The sequence below is a fragment of the Phacochoerus africanus genome, chromosome 8, assembly GCF_016906955.1.
Source record: "Phacochoerus africanus isolate WHEZ1 chromosome 8, ROS_Pafr_v1, whole genome shotgun sequence".
Classification (NCBI taxonomy): domain Eukaryota; kingdom Metazoa; phylum Chordata; class Mammalia; order Artiodactyla; family Suidae; genus Phacochoerus; species Phacochoerus africanus.
This window is the reverse complement of record NC_062551.1, coordinates 27,748,427-27,770,318: the sequence shown is the minus strand read 5'-3', so window position 1 is coordinate 27,770,318 and position 21,892 is coordinate 27,748,427. Positions and strand designations below refer to the sequence as shown.

Genomic DNA, 21,892 nt, shown 5'->3' with positions numbered 1-21,892 from the left:
GAGCTTCCCTGGGCAGAGGTGGTGAAAGCATGACAGAGCCTTTCCTAAGGCAAGTGGTTTCCAGCATTAGACTTCCACTAGCCTCAGGACTATTTTATTCACTGTTCATTTGAGGATGGCCTGGGTGTAAAGGGGCACTGGAACTACCTGCAGTGGTGTCAGGGGCCACAAGAGTTGGTGCAAAGGGTAAAGCCCTGATCTGGACTCCAGACTGTTCTCATTGCTTTTATGCATCCAACTGGGCTCCAGACCTAAGTTCCTCTCACCATAAAATGAGAAAATTGGGTCATTTTAAAGGATGATCCGGAGTTCCCATTGTGGCTCAGCAGTAACGAACCCAATTAGTATCCATAAGGACCCTAGGTTGATCCCTGGCCCCACTCAGTGGGTTAAGGATCCAGCTTTGCCATGAGCTGGGTGTAGGTCACAGATGCAGCTCGGATCCTGCATTGCTGTGGCTGTGGTGTAGCCCAGCAGCTATAGCTGTGATTCTGCCCCCTAACCTGAGAACTTCCATATGCCACAGGTTTGGTCCTAAAAAGACAAAAAAATAAATAAAATAAAGGATAATCTCTACCTGCTCTCTCTTCCATTAAACTCAGAATAAAAGCGAAGGAGGGTGGATGGTGAAAATTTCCCCAGAATTACCGTAGAATTGTCTGCTTGAGCTAGTGGCCTAAGAAGGGATGAGATCTTCAGCCCTGGATAGAAGAGAGCCTCCCTCCTCCACTGCCCAGGACAGGCTCTGGTGGGGTGTTAAATGAACTGATTCCAAGAAGCTGCTGCTGCCTAAATGAATAGGGCAGGAAAAACCCAAATTGTGCTGGGGCCTAAATACCTGGAACCCCAACCTTTCATATTCATAATTACCTGGAAAGTTGTCTATGATGTGCTTCTGAATCTCCAAGTTGATTCACACAGGACAGTAGCACTGGCTCCATCTCTGCCTCCCACACTGCAGTCCAGGCAGGGACAAACTGCAAGTGCCACCTGCCAGCCCAGGCTCAGCCAGGCCCTTCCTCTCTAAGCTGCAAGACAACTCCCTCTTTTGGAATGACCTGCTCTTGGGTCAAGACACAGGGTAAGTCTCAGGGCCGGTGTGCTCACCAGGAGGGCCTGGCTTTGGAGCCCTCAGGCCAGGCCATGGGAAGCCACACCCATGGACTCTTTCACCTTGAAAACCACAGAGTGAATGCTAATCTAACCAGGTATGTTTAGGAACTGTTTCGGAACAAGGAGAGCCTACAATAAGTTGCAGCACCAAAAACCTGCCAAAACCTAGACCTACAATTAGATCAGAAATAACCTTGTTAACCCATTTTGTTTCCTTTTGCTTTTCAAGTGAATTTTCTCCGCTCACAGAAGATTTTACTACCAGATAATTTCTCTAACATAGATGTATTAGAAGCCGAAGTGGAAATTCTGGAAATCCCTGAGCTCAGTGAAGCTGTGAGGTTGTACCGAATGAACATGGGTATGTCAACGGGGGAAACTTGCCCTCCCCTTAATACCCTAGGGCAGTCTGGGCTTTAGTCAGAAAAGGTGAAAACAAATATCTTCCCTCCCACAACCACTTTGGGCTTTGGGTGGTGGTGACAGAAGCTGGTGTTTGGGCTGACTTAAAATCTGAGAAGAGGAATTTCAGCCTGAAACCTGGTGTGCCCTCTGTATGCTCAGTCTCCCCACTGAGCTATAGGTATCTCAGACCAGCCTGGGTGGGGAAAGGAGGCCACAAAGTCCAGAGGAGGGAAGTTGGGCCTGAGGGCAGGTTTCCCAAGGGCAGGGGAGGTCTGCCCTCCTTGTGGAAATGTCAAGCAACTAGCAACTTGTAACACCCACACCCACCTGCCACTCCCATCCTCTCTCTTCCAGGCACAGCTGGAGGGCAAGGGAAATTGTTTGTGGGCAAATTTCCCATAGTGCTTCAGTTATCCCACCCGCCTCCAAATTCCCTTTCCCCTCCTACTTCAAACCCCCAGCTAGTATGCCTATTATGGTCTACTCCTGAAACTTCCAGTCCAGGCCCTCAAGCTCCCTGTCCAACCTCATTCCAGTTTGCTCCTCACATGTTTTTTGCCTTTCACCATCCCATTTCCCAAATCTTACATGTCTGTGGAAGCTACTGTGCATGTTTGCAGGGACCTGGTTACCTCAGTGTGGCCTCAGCAAGCAGGCATTCCGAGAATGCATACAACTCTCTTGCATATGAAATTTGGCCTGTGCGTCACCAGAAACTTATTCCATGGGAATCAGGCCTCTCCCCTGTTTTTAGGCCCAGCTCTCCCAGCCTCCTTCTCAGGCAAATGGAGTCCTATCCTATATGGATGGGGGCAGTGGCATCCTGCAGCAGGTCTCAGGAGCCTGTCCCAGAAGCTTACAGCCCACTTTAGAGGGTGTGAGTTCAAACCCCTCCTCCAAGGGCTTCTTTCTTCAGACAACATGGGTCACTGAGAGATGAATAGAGTGGTGCCTGCTGCATAAGAGTTATGTGACGAGGGAAAGGAAGCAACACCCATGAGCCAGCAACACAAATAACCAATCTGAAAGTAACACTGCACAGTGTGTCTCTGGGGAAAATTCTGCCAGGAGTAACAGGCACTATGAATCCAGGAAGCCAGGCATCAGGTTCTGTGCTATGGCTATCATTCTTGGATAATTAAAACAGAGCTTGGAACTAAGAAATTCCTGCGGAGGCTAGATAGCTGTTATACTGAAATTTCTGAAATTCAAATGTTAGTGATAAAGCAAATTAATCCACCCCCACCCCACCTCCCAACAAATAGTCTGACTTCTAAGCCTGACTGAATATAAGAAAAATTATGCTGATTTTGAGCAGATCCAGATTTGGCTGTGCAAGGAAAGAAGCTCCTTCTAAGCCTCTTTAGTACTGATTCAAGGCAGCAGTAGGAAACAAGACCCAAAGCTTTTAATACACTTATGACCATTAGGAGTCTAGGAGTCACCCCTTTCTCTCTGGCACAGGTGGCTGTTCCCGGACCTCCTGTCCTCCTCCAAGCCCTGGGAAGGGGGGCCGCACAGCAGGCCTGGAGTCCATGAAGCCACTATACATGATGGCACTGGGTCTGCTTGTCAAGTACCCAGACTCTGCACTGGGACAACTCCGCATCGAGAGCACACTAGATGGAAGTAGACTGTACATCACGGGGAACGGGGTCCTCTTCCAGCATGTTAAGTAAGGCCCTCCTCAAGAACAGCTCGGTCCCACTCAGGCTGAACTTTACCCTTCTCTAGGAACCAGTCTAGGGCCCTGCCCATGAGCCAGAGAAAGCAGTGTCACTGGGTACAAGTCCATGATTTTAGCCACTCCCACCACTCCCACCAGTACCACCAAATCTAGGCCTCAGAGGAGAGGGCTGGTGTCACAGTGTAAAGTTCTAAAGGTTCAAAAGTCTCAAGCTGTTTCATATTTTCATTCTCTGCAATCCATTCCTCTGGTTTCAGCCCTGTTCTAGGTCTGAGGTAACACTCAGGGTGCTGAATATCCCTCCTACCATATTCTTCTTCCTACAAAAGTCCTCCTCTCAACCACTGGGAGGTTCACAGAACACACAGAAAGTCCAGAGCTAGGGGTGAACCTCTTCAATCAGGGCAAGGCAGGCTTCCTGGAGGTGATACCTGGCCTTAACTTGGGAGGGATTAGCTCAGAATGTCCCCCTTAGTGCAGGGGAATGGATTCTTTTATAGAAAGGTAAACAGGTTCAGAGTAGAACAATTCTCTTAGGCTCACAAAATACACTGGTATCAAAACCAAAGGTAGAAGTGGGGTTTCCTGAGCCCCTGGGGAGAGGGTCATCCAGCCCCAAACACCATCTTACTCCAGTATGTTTTTGGGACCTTTGGGGCCCACATCATCCATCTCTTCCTGAGATGTCCCACCCCCGATGTCACAGAGGGCAAAGACAAGTGCCTTTGGAGGTGGGGGGCTCCCAGCTCTTTCCTGGCCATACAAGGTATCAGTAATCTCTCAAACCATGACAGACAGGCTGCAACATAGTGACTGAGATGTTTTGGGCAGATGTTTATGGGGGCATAAATGGAGTGGCAGGGCCCTGTCCTGGATTCTGAAATCGGAGACAGGGCCTGGAGCCTTGCAATTAGTCAATTTAGAGGGTTTTGTTGAAATAGGTCAAGCTCAGCTCCAGAAGGGTGAGCCTATGTGTCCAAGTTTACCCCACTATGAGACATCTGCAGATTTCTATTTAAGTAAGGAAATGACGTTAGTGGCCACAAGCGTAAGTCAGTGTTAGGTAGGGCAAGACATTCTAGACATGGAAAGTTAACAGGCTGAACTCCCTTGGGGTGCAGTGCTGAGGCTCTCTGTGACAGGCCTTTCCTCTGGGCAGGAACTGGCTGGGCACTTGCCGGCTGCCCCTGACGGAGACCATTTCTGAGGTGTATGAGCTCTGCGCCTTCCTGGACAAGAGGGACCTCACCTATGAGCCAGTGAAAGTGGCTCTGAAGACTCATCTGGAGCCAAGGACTCTGGCACCTATGGATGTATTCAGTAAATAAAGAAGCTTCTGAGTTTGAATTCAGCATCAGAGGAGGGTCTAGGGGATCAGAGAGGAAAGATGAGGCTGGCCAGAGCCAGGGACTATAGATGAAACAGGAAAGGAAGACCAAACTAACATTTGTGGGTTTCACCTAAAAGGAAACTTTCATATTAGGTGACTGCTCCACACCCCAGGCCCACCCCAAGTATCCTGAAGAATTACAGGCTGAGTAGTGCAGACTGACCCAATGAGGGCCGCCTGGGTCCCCAAGGGCATGCCTGATCAGGCTCTGAGAGCTGATGCTGTGCTCATTTGGTCCCCACAGCCAACCAGGAAAGAATGGACCCTGGGTCCATTTAACAGAGGAAGCAGAGGCTCAGGGAGGTAACTTGATCACATTACAAGATCATGGTCAAGCTGGGATTTGAATCTCAGTCTGAAGCCAATGTGTTTCACCAGCTGCATATAACTGTTTACTAACAAAAAGTGTTTTAGGTCAGTTTATGCTATATTACTATCATTCAGCATCATTCAGTATTTATTTCAGCACCTACCATATATCATGATGGTAGGTAACACTAGGGTTGAGAGAGCAAAACAGAATCAGTCTCTGTCTTCATAGGATTCACAATCTAATTATATATTTCTTGGTTAGATAATCTACTTATATACCCTTCACTCATTACAAAGCTCATTAGAAACTGGTTCTCATATACCAGAACAAAGCCTATGCCTAGTCACCCCCAGGAAAAGGGCCCTGAGTTCATCTTCCCAAAATAAAGCCCCATTTTCCAGACATGCCTTGAGGCTTGGTCTATGTAGAAATGACAGTGATTTGATAAGAGGCTGGCTCCATATATATGCCAAACCATAAGCACAAATATACAGAGGGACTCCTGGCTCCCATGTGAGTGTCCACATGGAAAATTACATACCCAAGATATAGCCAGCCAGAAACCAGAGGCAGTTAGCAATGTAGGTAGAAAGGAACATCAGCTTTCTTGGGAGAGGTGGGCCAGGGGAAGAACGCTAGTGCCCTTGGGATTGGTGACCCTCCCTCAACCCAGAGACACCAGCTGACCCTCCAAGCTGTGTTCTAAACTCACCTCACCACCCAGGAAACCATATGGTGAGCCAAAGGCAAGGTTGGTGTCAGGGATTTCTGCTGCTCTCAGAGTAGGCAAGAGAATATGATGGAAGTCTAAACATGTAATATACATTCTTAACCAAATGCCCTACCTAATTTCCCTTATAGCCATGTGATGTGTTCCTTCTCCTTGGTTTCCTTAGATGAGGAGTGGATGGCAGAAATCACTGTGTATTCTCCCCAACAGATCATCAGAGTTTATGTTGGAAGCCACTGGTATGCAACCACCCTGCAGACCCTGCTAAAGGTATTGCTGTTCTGAGGCTGCCCTCTCCTCCCTTTGGCTTCTGCGGTTGAGCTGCTTTGGAACCTGTCACCTGACCCTCCTCCAGCACCTGCTTAGAACAAGGACCTTCCCCCTGCTCCGTGGCCCAAAGTGCTCTTATTGTATAAGCAGCATGCTGAGAGGGCCTTCAGGAGTTTGGCTAGGAAGGAGGCCAGTCTGAGGGGCCTGGACCAAGCAGGAGATAGGGTGAGGTTCCAAATGCGTTGATAGAGAGTGGTCTAGGAGCCAGAAACCTTGAGGTAGAGATTATGTGCTTCTCCCTGGATACGCTGCTCCCCATTACGGCTCCTTGTGGCTGATGAGATAGGGAGAACAATGGCTCTAGAATGGCTGGGAAAATAAAAAAAGAACTGACCTGCCCCTTAATAAGGATGTGGCCCTTTAACAAACTAACAAAGACTCCGGTGTCCAACTCCTTGCAGTATCCAGAACTGCTGTCCAACCCTCAGAGAGTTTACTGGATCACATATGGACAGACCCTGCTGATCCATGGGGATGGCCAAATGTTCCGACACGTTCTCAACTTCCTGAGACTTGGCAAACTGTTTTTACCATCTGAATTTAAGTGAGTGAAGGAAGGGACTTCCCGTTGTGGCTCAGTGGTTAATGAATCCGACTAGGAACCATGAGGGTGTGAGTTCGATCCCTGGCCTTGCTCAGTGGGTTAAGGATCCGGCGATGCCGTGAGCTGTGGTGTAGGTTGCAGACGCAGCTCGGATCCCGAGATGCTGTGGCTCTGGCGTAGGCCGGTGGCTACACCTCCAATTAGACCCCCAGCCTGGGAACCTCCATATGCTGCGGGAGCGGCCCAAGAAATGGCAAAAAGACAAAAAAAAAAAAAGTGAGTGAAGGAAGGAAATCATATGATAGCCCATCCCTTTGCAACAAGGAAACTTAAGTTTGTAGCCTCAGAAAGGAGGTTATATTATTTCCAACATTTAAATTGCTGTTTAAGGCAGCAGGCCTGGAGACTTATATCCCCATCCACACTCTCACCCCAGATGCCCCGTCAGCTATCTCTTTGTCATTTGCAGGGAATGGCCCCTTCTCTGCCAGGAGGTGGAGGAGTACCACATCCCATCCCTCTCAGAAGCCCTTGTCCAATGTGAGGCATACAAGTAAGGAAACTGCTCCTGACATCATGTTCTAAAGTTTGTACTTTTATATTCCTCTTGAGAATCCTGTCCTAAGTCTCACCTCCCAGTAGGACCTGTCCTCCTTGGGGTGAAGGGGTGAAGCAGGCCCAGGATTAGCCAGTGACCTAAGCAAAATCCTTTAAAGCAACTTCTCTTCTGCTATCTAAAGTTAATTCCCAGCCAAAGGGCAGACTTAGTCGATGGACTAGTGGTAGCTTCTGCTCACTAACCAAACCATCTTGGAGTCTGCAGGTCATGGATCCAGGAGAAAGAATCTGAAAATGAAGAAGCGTTTCCCATCAGGAGGCTGCACATGGTGACAGAAGGGCAAGGGTCACTGGTAGAGTTCAGTAGAGATGCCAAAGAAGTAAGTTCCTGCCGCCTTTGGTTTGGAAGTGTGAGTACCAGCACAGAGCTCAGGGAGCAAACCCCACTACTGTGAGACATGGCAAAATGAAAGAACAGGGCCTACGTGGCTCCTAGCATAGTGACTAGTTTCTAAGTCTTGAAGGAGACACAAGGAAGTGCTGGGTGTATGTGCTCTGGGATGCTAATATATCCCTTTGGAGTGAGAAAGGCCCTTGGGCAGGGTACCACCCCCACTTGGACAGAGCAAAGCTCAAATTGCAGACCCATGTTGGGAATGGGATTGTTCTGTATGCTCAAGTGAAGTCTTAGAGACCAAGCTTTTTAGATCTTAGTTAAGGCTTTGATATGGAAGCACAGTATGCTCAGAGCTGCTGTGTTCTCCCTCCCCAGACCACAGCTTGCATGCCTATGGAGTTCCAAGACGGCAGTGACAGGACTCCATGGAACAAAGCCAAGGGGACCCCGGCCAGGTCCAGCCAGATGGAGGAGACTGAGCAGTACTCCCGCACAATCCAGGTGTCCTTGTGCGGAGGGGCAAAGAGGGCAAGCAATCCCAGCACATACTCACACTGCCCTGGCCTGTGTGCCAACCCTAGACACTGGGGGGCCCACCCTGAAAGTCCTCCCACGAAGAAGTGCACCACAGTCAACCTCACACAGAAATCTGAAACTAAAGACCCTCCTGTCACCCCCATGCAAAAACTCATCTCCCTGGTGAGGGAATGGGACATGGTCAATTACAAACAGTGGGAATTCCAGCCACTACCAGCCCCCCGGAGCAGCTCCTTGGAGGAGCCCACCCTGCAACTCCCCTCAGGAAGTGAGGCTGTTTCCCATCCCACCACCTCAGCTTCCTGGAAAGGCCACTCCACAGCCTCAGAGAAGGACCCCGGCCCACAGGCAGGAACTGGAGCTGGAGCCAAAGACAAGGGGCCAGAGCCAACCTTTAAGCCATACTTCCCTATGAAAAGAGCTGTCACCCTGAAGGGCTGGGGCAAGCAGAGGCCAAAGGAGAGAGGTGAGTCCTGTCCCATCCTTGACATAGGTCTCATTTATAAGAGAGAAGGCATATCTTGGCCAAGACCACAGAGTGAGTGACTAGAACCTGGCACTCAACTATGCCAAACAGAAAACAGAAATGCACGCTAGCATTGCTTGGGGGCTTGAGAGACCACAGAAGGCATATGGAAGGAGATGACTGTAAAGTGACAGGAACACAAAAGAGGCTGGGGTCTGACAAGTCAGCAGGCAAAGGAAGAAGCCTCAGGTGCTTATAGTCTAGCACCTGGAGGCTAGGCTTAACATGAAGTAATAGGACGTAAGGCTGAAGACATAAGGAATCAGGACAGGTCTTATAGGTCAAGTTCAGGACCTAGCACTTTGTTCTGATCCTAAGGGGAGCAGACAGCCACTGAAGCATTCTAAACAAGGGAGCAAGCTGTCAGGTGTGCATTTAGAAAGCTTGTTCCAGGGCCTGAGGAAATGCAGCAGCAGGTAAACGTTAGAAGTGTCAAGATCATTCTAGGTTAGGTTAGGCAGTTAGAAGAAGCAGGAAAGGATCAGGCCAAGGAAGAGGCAGGTTTCTAGTTCGGGTGATTGTAAAGGGTGGACAGTTACTGAAGTGGGAAGAACAGGAAGAGTAGGACTTGGGGGAAAGGATACACTGTGTTTGAGGTACTAAGGGGCAACCAAAGGGAGAAGTCCAGGAGACAGGACAGTATATAGGGACTGGGCTCAACGGAGAGGTGTGTGTGTGTGTGTGTGGTGGAAAGTAGAGCAGCCCAGGGAAGTGGACTGAGAACTGCTATGACGGACAGTTTCCTCTGCTCCCTTAAAGTCCTTCCTGGAGTATTTTGTCCCTTTCCCTTTTAGTGGCTTGGGCCCTGCGTAGAGGGGCCTTCTTGGGCCCCATGTGCAAGCCCCAAGTTAGTCTGTCAGGCATAATCTTCAGAGTGGGCATGCATGAACAACTCCCCCCAAAAAACTCCCCTCATAATTTTACATTTCTAGTCCCCAGATGGGTTGTTATTAGCTTTATTTAATACCAGTCCTAGTTCAACAGGAATTTGGAAAGTTCCTTGAAGTTCTAGAATTTAGGATCTGCCTTGCAGTGATTCCAGGGCAATGAAGAGAGGAAAGCCAGAACATGTCCCTGCCAGCCCAGGGCCACTTCTGAGAAGCTGCAGGCAGCAACTGCTGGAAGGCTGGTGACTGACTGTACTCATCTGTTGCCAGAGGTCTCCTCCCTGCTTGGGCTCTGAGGTGGCTTAAGGAAAGCCCTCTCACCACTGTGTTTTCACAGAAAGTCCTGCTCCTGAGCAGTCTCTGCCTGAGGCCAGTGAGGTGGACAGCACAGGAGTCATTCTCAAAGTTACCCACCCCCCTGTGGTGGGTAGCGATGGCTCCTGCATGTTTTTTGAGGACAGCATCATCTACACCACACAGATGGACAACCTCAGGCACATGCCACCCACAGCCAGCCCCCAGCCCCAAGGTAAGGCTTTGGAGCCATGTCTGGCCCTGGCTTCTTTACGGATGCCCACACCCCTGCCTGGGGTACTGCAGGGACATATCGTCTCCTTTGGAAGCTCTTATTCCAGGCTGGTTCCAAGGCCCTAACCATGGCAAATGTGGCCACATCCACTCTCTCCTCCACAGAGGTGACCTTCCTGAGCTTCTCTCTGTCCTGGGAAGAGATGTTCTATGCACAGAAATGTCACCGTTTCCTGACTGACATCATTCTGGATTCCATCAGGCAAAAGGACCCCAAAGCCATCACAGCCAAGGTGGTCTCCCTGGCCAACCGGCTGTGGGTATGTGTGATAGGCCCCAGGACCTGTTCCTTCTCCACTGTCCCCTTGCCTCCACAGTAACTGGTGCGAGGCAAGAGGAAGCAAGCCAGAATTGGGGGGGTGGGGTGGAGTAAGGGGACTAGTCAGGGGCAGAAGAGTGGCAAGAATGTTAGGGACAGAAAGACAGGGCAGCATCATCTAGACCGAGCTTTGGCCCAGAGGCAGAAATGACAGTATCCCCTGACCTCTGGCTCCTGCAATCCCAGGGAAGTCCTTTCTCTGCATCCCACTCAGAGAAGATGGGAGCAAACATGTGTCAGGCAGCTGCCTCCAGCCCTGCCTGACTGTGGACTCTTCTGGCAGACCCTGCACATCAGCCCCAAGCAGTTTGTGGTGGATTTGCTGGCCATCACTGGCTTCAAGGATGACCGGCACACCCAAGAACGCCTGTACAGCTGGGTGGAGGTGAGGGCCACCTGCATCCCCCTGGGAATGGCAGCCCTCTGGATGCCTCAGAGAGACACTGTTTTGCTGCATGAGAGCCAGGCCAGCACTGTCCAGAAGTCAAAATTCTAGTCCCTTGCCCCAGGGAGGGAGAAAAAAAAATGGCTGAAATTAACCAGTCTAGAGTGGTCAAAAGACAGTATTCAGGCCACTGGTTCTTTTAGTTTTCCTCCAATGGTACCAGTCTAGCCTTCATCAGTAATAATCTTGACCATGTTTGGGGAAGCACATCATGAGCCCAAGGTTTTGGAGTGCTGAAAGCAGAGAAACTACTGGGAATCAGACCTTTTATTTATTTTTTATTTTTTTCACCTTTTTGCCATTTCTTAGGCCACTCCTGAGGCATATGGAGGTTCCCAGGGTCGAATCGGAGCTGTAGCCACCAGCCTACGCCAGAGCCACAGCAACACGGGATCTGAGCCAAATCTGCAACCTACACCACAGCTCACGGCAACACCGGATCCTTAACCCACTGAGCAAGGCCAGGGATCGAACCCGCAACCTCATGGTTCCTAGTCAGATTCATTAACCACTGAGCCAAGACAGGAACTCCTCAGACATTTTAAACAAGGATACCAACTTCACCTTCTTAGCCATGAGTGTCATTACTTTTGTACATTCCTTTTGCACTTAAGCTGCTTTAGTTTTTTTTTTTTTTTTTTTTTGTCCTTTTAGGGCCACACCCATGGCATATGGAGGTTCCCAGGCTAGGGGTCCAATCAGAGCTGTAGCTGCCGGCCTACGCCAGAGCCACAGCAACGAAGCTGCTTTAGTTTTTACAAAGAAAAAGAAAATATTCAATAAGGGCAAAGAAATGACCCAGGTTTTTTGTTTTTTGATTCCTTAAAATAATTTTAGCATTCAATTTTTATTTTAACATTGTAGGTGAAAAAGATTTAGCTAATTTTTCATTAATCTAGTATTTTGATAATCAAGTACATTACTATAACCCCTTTCACCATAAACATAATAGTCACCATAAACACTAGCTTCTACCTAGTCTATTGATTGGAAAGTAAAGTCAGCATCTACAACTAGAAAGGGGAAAACCAGTGGCAGGAAATATGCATTTTTTGATTCTCTGGTTATTCTTTTCTGTTCCCTGGTAGTCACTCCTAGCCACAGGTCTGTGAGATGCCTTCAGGCAGAACTGAACCCAAAAGCATCAACTGCCCTTGCCCTGCCCATGGCCCGACCCAGATGGCCTGACCCATCCACACAAAGCTAGAGTAGGCAACCAGCCACGAAGTCAGGAATAAGCCTAGCCTTTCCTTCTAGCTCACGCTGCCTTTCGCCAGGAAATACAGCCGTTGTGTGGACCTGCTCATCCAGAGGGGCCTGTCTAGGTCTGTCTCTTACTCTGTCCTGAGCAAGTACTTACAAGAGGGCTAAGGTGCCCAGAGATGCTGCCCCGACATACACCCCACCCTACCGACAAGATTCTTTTTAACCGGGGACATCCCCAAAATGCATTTGCCCATCCAAGGATGCGTATCAGTTTATTTTTTATTATAAACAAATAAAGAATAAGTCACAAGTCAAGGACCTGTACTCCATCTCTGAGATACCAAAGATCTTACAATCAGTGAAATAATCTTAAACAACTCTAACTGAAAGCTATGCAGAAAGCATTGAGTCAGAATAACCAAAGTGACCCAGGAAAGAAGGGGCTGGGCTTGAAAAGTCAGGGAAGGCAAGAGTCCAATAGGGATGAACATGCCCCTAAGTTTGGGGAGCTTGGCTATGAGACCAGGGGCTGGGAAGCAGTGGCTGGGAACCCACCTGTGTCCATCCTGAGAGGTGGGGCAGCCCAGTCACTACCAGAGTCACTTGATGCCCCACCTGCCTAAAGCATGGGAACAAACGTTCACCCTCTGCTCTGGGTGGGAGCAACTGGGGGGAGCTGGAGACAGAAGAAGGGGACAGGAAGCCAGGAGCCAAGGACTGGGGGTTCATTTTGGCCCTGTAGCCAGAATCTCCTAGAGAGGTCCCTGCTGGTCTGTCCAATTGACCCAGACATCGGAAAAGATAATCAATAGGACTGTGTATGTAGGCTGGAGGCAACCCAGGTGCCAACCATGGCTTGGTCACAGCAGATCCTGAGAGAGGTGATATTCCTTGGATCTATAGACGCCTGGATCCACTGACCGCCTCTAAGCCTGGGCTCAGACCTGTGGTGCCAAGCTAGGCATGAATACTTATTTCCCGAGCTCGGGGTCCTGGCGGGGTCTCTGAGAAATGACTTTGACCACCCCCTCATTTCTACCTAAGGGCAAGGCAGCCATAGGCCTAGGTGGGGCTGAGGAAGGGCTGGTGGGTATAAAGTAAAATGGAACTCACATAGGACAAGTCTTCCAGGCCCCTGCCCAGGGTCTGCCCTGACATACAGCTGCTGTCTGAGCCACTGGAGCCACTGGCTGATGGGCACTGGGACAAGACTTCTGAGTCCTCAGGAGCTAGGAAAGATTAGGTGAGCTGTCAGGAGGAGGCCCAGATTCCAAGCCATGCCCTCCTGCCTCTGGCCAAGCCCAGACCTACTCAAAGATGGCTGGCTGCCCAGCTCGGCTTCAGCCTCCAATACTGCTTCCTCTGGGAAGCTGGTGGAATACAGGGGCCAGCAGAAGTCCAGAATCGCCGGGTCTCTATACAGATGCAGGTTGAGGGACCCCAGTACAGAGCAAGAGGCAGGGTCTCCAGGAAGGGAGTTTGAGGCCCCCAGGTAGGGGCTGTCACAGTCAAATGGGGCCACAGCAATGGAGGCACGAGAACGAACTTCTGCATGAAAAAGAGGGTCAGGCTGGGTCAGGCCAGAGCCCAGCTGGGCCAAGGTCTGGAGGCGAGCATCGGCTAAGGCTGAGAGAGGTCCATGTTGCCTCCTGTGCAGCTCTCCCCACCCCACCCCCTGCAGCCTGACTGCTACCTCGGCACTTCAGAATATAGTTGATGGTGCGGTCGTTGATAGCTTCTTCACTGGGTGCAATATCCCGGAAGGCCTTGTTCCCCACACCCATGGACACCATCTCAGCCAAGCGCACTTCTGGGAGGACAGTGAACATCTGGATATCAGCCAGGCCCTTTATCTACCCCTCCCCCTTACATAAGTCTCTCCTGTCCACCCATAGCCAGCACACTGTCCTGGGCACTGAGCCTTTCTGGTGCCAGACTCTCTCTTCCCAACAATTCCATGGACAAGCGTCACAATTCTCCTTTTAGAGGTAAGACCTCTTACTACTGCAGCTGTGGCACAGGCCAAAGCTGCAGCTCAGATTCAATCCCTGGCCAGGAACTTCCATGTACCATGGTGAGGCCAAAATAAGTAAATAAGCAAATAAATAAAATAGACATGAGGCCTCTAACACTCAGAAGTTAATGCTGTGTCCACAGTCTGAGACAGTGACAGCAAGACTACCTGACTTTGGAGTACTTAACCCTGGATGGGTTGCTGCTGATGGACCTTTTCCCCTCTCACAAGTGCTTCCAGGTCCCTAGGTCCTCCCTGGGGCCCTTCTGGGACGACATAAGCTCTCCGAGAAGGGGAACGTGGGGCGTAATGGGCAGGGATCTACCCTTGTTGTGGACAGCCTGCCTCCAGAGCAGGCGGGAGATGTCAGCTGTCCAAGCCTGCTTGGTGGCCAAGTTGGCAGCTTGTAGTACAAAGGTGTCCTTGGCCTTGCAACGGCGGAACCAGATCTCAAAGCGCAGGTTGCTATCCCCACAGCATTCAGTGAGGCCAAGGTCTGCCATCTGTGCGGGCAGGAGAAGGGCTTGGTGAGGCATGGGGAGTGTGGGGGGAGCAGGGAGGGGTTGGGTCAGCCTACCTTGAAGGAGCGCTTGTAGGCGAATGTGTCAATGCCTGCAGGTCCTCGGCGAGGCTTGCTGAAGAGCAGCAGCTCCTCAAAGAGGAAAATGCGACGCAGGGACTTGTGGCGCCCAGCGCGCACCATGAACTCATCCTGTCGGACCAACTGCCCTTGTTCCTTGAGGTTGACCTGTCAGATTGGGGCTCAGTGGGTGCCCCACCTCTTCTGCCCCCTCCCTTCACACCTGCCCCTGCCCACCATGGCCTGGAATGACTCACATCACAGCCCTGGATGGCATCCATGGCTAACAAGTCATTGCCATGTCGCAGCTGGAAGCGCACAAGACTCTGGGCAGCCCGCAGGGCACTCAGCTCCTGCACAGCACCCCCACAGGCCCGCGCCAGCTCCTGCAGCAGCAGCGCGTACTTGCTCATGCGCTGGATGGGCTTCAGCAGGTAGGAGGCCAAGTCCAAGTGGTCCCCCAGTGCTTGCTGCTTGTCCTGCCAGGTGCGTGGGAGACCATCAGGGGGCTTCAGGCTATTTACTCCATTCCCCCTCCCCCTACAGTCTCAGGCTCACCTACCCTGAAGAAGACATGACCATAGCTGGTCATCAGAGCATCAGAGCGAGGTTTATTCTTGCTATAGAGTGCGTACATCCCAAACTGCACCCTCTGCAAAGATATATAGTTCAGCCTGGTGCAAGGGGCCAGCATCCAAGGGGCCCAGACTACTCTCAGCTGGGGAGGACCAAAATGCCAACAGGCGGGTCCCAAGGAGGCTTCCCCCAAAAGATCCAATCTGCCCTGCTTTGACTGAGAGGCGATCTGGCGAGAACAGGGACTGGCAGAGAGGGGCTTGCCCACAGGCCCTCTGGAAAAGAAGTCCTGCATTCAGCTCTGATCCTCCCACAGCTCTGAGAGCACCGCTCTGGTCTCGCCTTACCTCCTTCCCTTGCTCACAATACTAAGCCACACTGACCTGTTTCTTCCATGACTCCAGGCTGCTTTCCTGCCCAGGGCTTTGCACTTGATCTTTCCTCTGAATGGAACTGGAGCCCCTCCCTCTAGCCTCAGCTCAAATATCAGCTCCTCTTCAAAGAGGCCTAACTGCTCTCTCTAAAGGAGATACCCTTCCCCACCACTAACTCACAATCACCTATCCTGATTTTTTTTTCCTCCTAGCCCAAACTATAACCTGGGATTTTACTTTTATGTCTCTTCTACTAAAGGACAGGAACCTGTTGGTCTTGTTCAGAGCTGTACCCGTCACAGAGCCTGTACCCAATAGCTCTCTGCTGAGTATGACAGAATCAGCCAGGGGCCGTATGGCTTGTGAGGCTTACATGGCGCAAAAAAGCATAGGCCACCCTGGGCGGGTGCTGGGTACAGGCCTCCAGCTCACGCAAGAAGAAATGGCAGTGGAAGTCCCGCAGCTTCTCCAGGTTGCCAAAGAGATGGGCACGCTGGCCACGGAGGCCTTGGGGCACATCAGGGCGATCCAGCTCCGGGAAGTAGTTCTCCATGGTGTAGTCAAGAGCACGGACATACTCCCGCTCTGTAGCTACCATCTCCGCCAGTACCAGCTGAAGCCTACCAAGGAGGTGGAGTCAGGACCCAAGACATTTGTCCTGCCACTGCCCTCCCTGCCCTGCTCACTGCCTGTACCTGTTGGGGCTCCTGGGGTCACAGCTGCCTGGTGGAGGCATGGTGGGGCAGGACCTTGGCTGGACACCACCTCCAGCCTCTGGACTGTGGCAGGCAGCCACAACAGCCTCATGGTGGCATTGCTGTGTAGACTCTCTGAGACTCAGTCCCAGATTCCGATCAAGGCTGTATGCCTTTCTCAGGGGAGGGGCAGCAGGTCTAGCCCAGCCCCGGCTTACACACAGGCTAGCTGTGCTACCTGTCAATGGAGGCTTCAGAGCAGCCTCTAGCTTCTGGTCCAGGGCCAGCCAGGTGTCCTGGCACCACGCCCAGGCCCAGCGACACTCCTGGCGAATGCCCTCAGATCCCAGCCCTGTGGCTAGAGCCCACATCTTTCGGAAGTGGGCAGGAGGCAAGTCAGGGTGCTTGGTCCAATGCAGCTGTAGCCGTTGCAGCACAACCCCTGGGCACTCCTGTTCCAGTTCTGCCAACACCCGCTGCCCCTCCTCGGCCCACGTCGAGGCCTGCAATACCAAAGCTAGGTGGGCACTGATGAAGGAGCCCATCAAGATTGCTGGGCCTTCTCCTCTACCCACCCCCCATCCCCATTGAATGGCCATATCCCCAGTGGTAGGATTTGGGGGTTAGACTAAAGACAAGGAGAAAAAACAGGTAAGATACACAGCAACACTCAGGTGGTAGTAGAGCTGAGCAGCCACCCCTACTTCACTGACCACCTGGAGCCAGGGTTGGGACCCCTCACCCACCTGCTTGAAGAACTGCAACAGCCTCTCAGCATCTGCCAGCCTCTGCCGCCTCTGGGCCAAAGCCCTAGAGAAGTCAGTCAGCTGGGCTTGCAGGGCCAGAAAGCTGGCCCCAAAGGGGCCCAGTTCAGCCGCATCCCATCCAACCAGTAGTTGCAGAAATTTCTCCCCTCGCCTGATCTGCTCCTGGAGACAGAGACTGGGCTCAGCAAGCCCTGGCCTGGTAGTCTAGTCCCAGGGCCCAGATTTTTTCCACAGATGTCTACACATCATCGTCAAGTGTCTTCTCTGAAGACCTTCCCTCCACCCCCTACCCACTCCCCTCTCTCTCTGTGCTCCTCCCTACAGCCAAATTTCCTGGAGAAATTGATACTCTCTTCACTGCTTAACTCATGAGCATCTGTAGCCCCACTTCCCCCACCTCTGACTCAACCACTCAGCACCATCCAACACTCTCTCCCCCAGCTCCTGTGACTCATCCCCACTCTCCTGATTCTCCTTATCTTTCTCTGGTGCTTCATCCTCCTGCTCTCCACCCGACACCTGGGCTGTTAAGCACTGGTGCCCATGAAAACAGCCCACACTCTCTCCTCAGGCAATCTTCAAGTATCATTCACAAGCCCACAACCACCAAGTGACCCTCTACTTGCAGATCCCTCCTCTGAGCTCTCTCTCGTTCCTTCATGGTCATTCCCAAAGCACACCCAAGACTGGATGGATGAATCCCCTTTCCCCAGAAGGTTACCGTCCCCGAATCCTTCTCTCAAGGAATAGTACCTATTCATCTTTGCAACCTCCCTCTCCCTCTTATCCTCTTCCTATGTTTCCACTATCGAATTCCATCAATTTCCCAAATCTAGGAATTCCCATCATGGCTCAGCGGTAACGAACCCAACTAGTATCCATGAGGATGCAGGTTCGATCCCTGGCCTTGCTCAGTGTTGCTGTAAGCTGTGGTGTAAGTTAGATCCTGTGTTGCTGTGGCTGTGGTGTAGGCCAGCAGCTCTAGCTCTGATTCAACCCCTAGCCTGGCAACTTCCATATACTGCGAGTGCAGCCCTAAAAAGACCAAACAAACAAAAAAATCTCAACTCTATCTCCTCTGCCACCATCCTGGCCAGAGCAAGCATCATTCCCACCTGGACCACTGCAACTGCCTCTTCAATGCATTCTGCATGTCCATCCTCCAAGTAACTGTCTACCTATGAACTAAGGTAATGTTCACAGAACACAGATCTGATTATATGACTTTCCACTTAAATTACACTGTCACAGGGCCCAGCATCTGGCCACTGACCACTTTTCCAGCCTCATTTTACCTCATCTTGCCCCACTCTCCCTGTATTTCATCCTCACTGTCCTCCTTATGGTTCTTGGGGCAAATCATGCCCCCTCCTGCCACAGGTCCTTTGCAGGTGCTTTTTGCTCCCTCAGTCTGAGATGTCTCTTATCCGCCAACCCTCTTCTGCCTGGTTAAGCTCAACCTCTCCTTCAGCTCTCAGCTCAAAAGTCACTATTTCAAGAAAGCTTGCTAATACCCCTCCTGGATCAAGACTTTATTGTACACTCAGGTAGAATCAGCTGTGCTGCTTCTCTCCAGAGCTTTTGCCTAGAAAGAATACATACATGTGACTTTGAACTTTTGGTGATAACTGATCTTCTCTGCTGGACTGTAAATTCCAAGAGAGTAAAGGATTTCCATTCACCCACCCAGCATTCCTAGTTCCTGGTAAAATGTCCCAATACCTACACAAGGAACAAGTGACCAAACTCACTTGGGCAACCCGGTCCAGTTCCTGAAAAGGGCCTTGGGCCTGGAGTAGCATGTCCAATGAGGGCTCCCTTGGCTCCTCAAGTGCTGGCCAGCCCACCTGCTGCAACCACACTTCAATCTGGAGGAGTACAGTCAGGGAAAGAGGGCTGCTGTGAGGCAGAAGTGATGCTTGAGATTAGAGGTGAGGCCCATTTGGGGAGATGGTTCCTACCTGGTGCAACCTGCCCTCCTGGGCCTCCAGCATCTGGACCAACTCCAGTGCTTGTACTCGCCGGTTACTCTGTAGGGTCAGTTGGTGCAACAGTCCATCCACACGGCCATACAGGTCCTCAGCCTCATCCACTGCTGGCCTGGTGCATGGTACATGTCTCAGCACCCCTGCCTGGTGTCTAGCTCCACTCCACCCTGTGCTGGGACCACAACCCTGACTATTTCTGAGCCAGCCACTGAGTCCCTGGCATGGGATATGATAGGCTGGAGCAGGATCTGGGATATGGACTTGCACCTACCTGTAGTCTGGACTCAAAGTCACCTCTGAGACCTCCTGCTTTAGCCATGCCAGCTCTAAGCCTCCTTGGCATTGTAGCCATGCCAGCTGTGGCGAGTCTAGCACATGCTGCATCAGGACCCGCACCTGCCGCAACAGACGGTCAACTTCCTATGATTAAGAGCAACAGGCCATGGAGGTGTGCATAGGAGGAGGGAGGTAGGAAGCATTGGGGGAAGTGTGGAGATGGCACACTCACCCCAGACTCTGTGGGCTGGGGCACAGCCTTCATGCTCTCAATGGCCCCCTGGAGCAGGGCACAAACCAATTGGCAGCTCTGCAGTAGGGCTTCCAAACGCTGTGAGAAGAGGCAGGCATGACCAGGGTTGTGCACAGTGCTGGCCCCAGGCATCTTGGATCCCAGGTCATTTCAGCCAGCTTTGCACTGCTTGAGACAGCCCAGGAGAGGTTCCTCTGCTGACCAGAATGTCTGCCTACCCAGGACACTATGCCCCACCCAGTACACTAACCATTCGGAAGTCCAGCCAAGCCTGGTGACAATAAGGCAGGCCTCCTCCTAGTGAAGTGGGCAATCCTGAGGTGGAGATGTGGTTCAGCAGGCTCTGATGAGAGGACAGCTGCTCTAACTGCAGAAAAAGAATGTGCAGTGACTCAGGCCTGCTAGGAAAGCACCCCACCTCCACCCTGGCCAAAATGGGCTCAGTACCTGCATCCCTGAAGGCACCTCCCCAGGCATCTTTCCCACCAGCAGCACCTGGTGCACCGACCCTGGAGCTGCTTCCTGCAAGGAGTCTGAGCTCAGCCCTGCCTCCAACTCTATACAAAAGGAATAAATGGGGGAAAGAGGGAAGCTACAATCCTGTACTCACTTGCAGTTGGCTGAGGCCCCAGAAAAGGGAAGAGCTTGGGGAACAAATTCGGGCATCCACTAGCACGGTCAGTCCTAGGGCCTGTACCTCGGGCCTGAACAGAAAGGCTTTGGTTCAGTATCTATTTCCCAAAACTTCATCTCCTAGATCAGGCTCTGTCCCCCAACCTCCTGCCCCCACAACCTGGGGATGCTTCGCAGGTAGAGCAGGAGGTGGATGAGTTCATGGCTGGTGCTCTTGGGGTGAAGCCAGGCCGAGTTATGGGCACACAGAAGCATCACTGCCCGGCCTTCTACATCCCGAGTCCCTGTGGGAAGAAGGCAGTGAACACCTGCACAATCATGTCACCCCACCTCCACTGCTTCTAATCTATCCCAAATACCTGGCAGGGTAGCCATGCCACTGGAAAGCAGCTCCCAGGTGAGGTCTTGGGCCAGGAGGTAGTCAGTGGGCTTAGGGAGCCTGGATCTGTTGGGGTCTTGAGAAAGAAAATGGTTTGGGTCTACACTGGGCCACCTACCCAGAGAACCCTACTTGAACCTGGACTTTAGCCTGAGTAGGGTCAGAGACTTCCCCAAGTCTTGGTACCCACCTCCAGGTAGCCCCCCTCCCTTCCAAGACTTCCCTGGCCCAGTCTTCCTTACCTGCCTCCAGTAGCTCTGATGATGTCTCAGATAAAAGGTCTCCAAGGTCCACAGGGTTGCTGTCCGACCCCTCAGGGTCCAAGTGGACTGGCATTTCCCTGTCTGAAACTGACTCCCCTGCTAAGCCACCCTCTTGGCTGTCATTCTCACCCTGTGCCAGGCTGAGGTGGGAGGACATTGGGCATAGGAGGATCTCCACTCCAGAGGGGGCTACATCCAACTGGACTGAGGAACCTCCTAATGTGCCCCTCTGGCCTTCCTCCAACCCATCTGCAGCCAACTGTCCTGGAAATGCCTGAAGCTCACCAGGCAGATGGCTGTCCTGTACCCCTTCCCCCTGGGATGCCCCTACTGGCGGGCTTAGAGGATTGGGGTCCTTAAGCTGCATCTGAAGAGGTGGTTCCCCTTCATCCCAGGCATCTTTAAAACTGCACACAGCAAACCTCCAGTCGGTAGCGTGTCCCTGGGGGTCTGGGGACTCATCCGCGTCCCCCAGGGACCCTTCCATCACCCTCTCCTTATGAGTGAGCCTGCTCCAGGCAAATGCGAGATGAGCTAAACCCTCAGTGTGAACTGAGGCCTCAGCTCATCCAAGAAACGGGTTGAAGATGGTCAGGTAAGGCTCCGCAAGCAATGGAGGCAGAAGTCACGAGACCGTAGGAGGCGCCAGTCCTGATGCCCAGCGTGGGGAGCGTAGACGCTTCAGGCCTAAGTAGAGAGGAGAATGGCCGGAGTCTCCTTCCTGCTCAGGGTCCGCGGATCCACGCTCACGTGGGCCTTCACCTGGCGGCCCTCAACCTCAAACGCTCACCAGCTGCCACACTGGGCGAGCCTGCGCGGGTGGGACGCTCACGCCGTGGGCGGGGCGCCGCCTCGTGCTTCTGCTCACGCGAGCCTGGCAGACCTGGCCTCGCCCGGGAGGCTCGCGCGCCCGCTCCCTCGCTCCGGGGAGCCCCAAAGGGAACCTCGAACCCGAGAGGCCAGGCAGCCGGAGCCCTCGAAAGTACTGCACCTCCGCCTCGACGGCGGGTATAGCGTACTGCCTGGCCGCCGGACCGGTAATGAGCGAGGCAGAGGACGCGGCGCCGCGCCGCCCCCTGGAGGTCGGAGGACGGAGCCTCAGGCCACCCCGCCGGGCCC

At 52.1% G+C, this 21,892-nt stretch overlaps 2 protein-coding genes across 2 annotated transcripts in view; one reads left to right on the top strand and one right to left on the bottom strand.

The window, feature by feature from the left end:
• Nucleotides 1-12,280, top strand: part of KCTD19 (potassium channel tetramerization domain containing 19) — a 30,057-nt gene extending 17,777 nt beyond the window's left edge. Inside the window, exons 5-16 of the mRNA XM_047792758.1 lie at nt 1,343-1,474; nt 2,983-3,193; nt 4,365-4,525; nt 5,805-5,908; nt 6,370-6,512; nt 6,982-7,065; nt 7,336-7,450; nt 7,843-8,470; nt 9,755-9,946; nt 10,111-10,265; nt 10,608-10,709; nt 12,027-12,280. Of these exons, the coding sequence (XP_047648714.1) occupies nt 1,343-1,474; nt 2,983-3,193; nt 4,365-4,525; nt 5,805-5,908; nt 6,370-6,512; nt 6,982-7,065; nt 7,336-7,450; nt 7,843-8,470; nt 9,755-9,946; nt 10,111-10,265; nt 10,608-10,709; nt 12,027-12,140 (2,141 nt within the window). The 3' untranslated portion in view covers nt 12,141-12,280. The remainder of the gene's footprint in view (nt 1-1,342; nt 1,475-2,982; nt 3,194-4,364; nt 4,526-5,804; nt 5,909-6,369; nt 6,513-6,981; nt 7,066-7,335; nt 7,451-7,842; nt 8,471-9,754; nt 9,947-10,110; nt 10,266-10,607; nt 10,710-12,026) is intronic.
• A 31-nt stretch (nt 12,281-12,311) lies between these two features.
• On the bottom strand, nt 12,312-21,530 carry PLEKHG4 (pleckstrin homology and RhoGEF domain containing G4). Its single transcript, XM_047792756.1, has 20 exons — nt 20,753-21,530; nt 20,491-20,586; nt 20,292-20,415; nt 20,109-20,202; nt 19,946-20,020; nt 19,749-19,865; nt 19,478-19,576; nt 19,241-19,389; nt 18,943-19,081; nt 18,733-18,849; nt 16,961-17,143; nt 16,215-16,717; nt 15,893-16,139; nt 15,132-15,221; nt 14,827-15,048; nt 14,567-14,737; nt 14,315-14,492; nt 13,669-13,785; nt 13,287-13,523; nt 12,312-13,204 (listed from the first exon to the last, which is right to left on the bottom strand). The coding sequence occupies exons 1-20, from the start codon at nt 21,258-21,260 to the stop codon at nt 13,038-13,040; spliced, it is 3,633 nt and encodes a 1,210-aa protein (XP_047648712.1). The 5' UTR covers nt 21,261-21,530; the 3' UTR covers nt 12,312-13,037.
• Nucleotides 21,531-21,892: the final 362 nt, after the last annotated feature.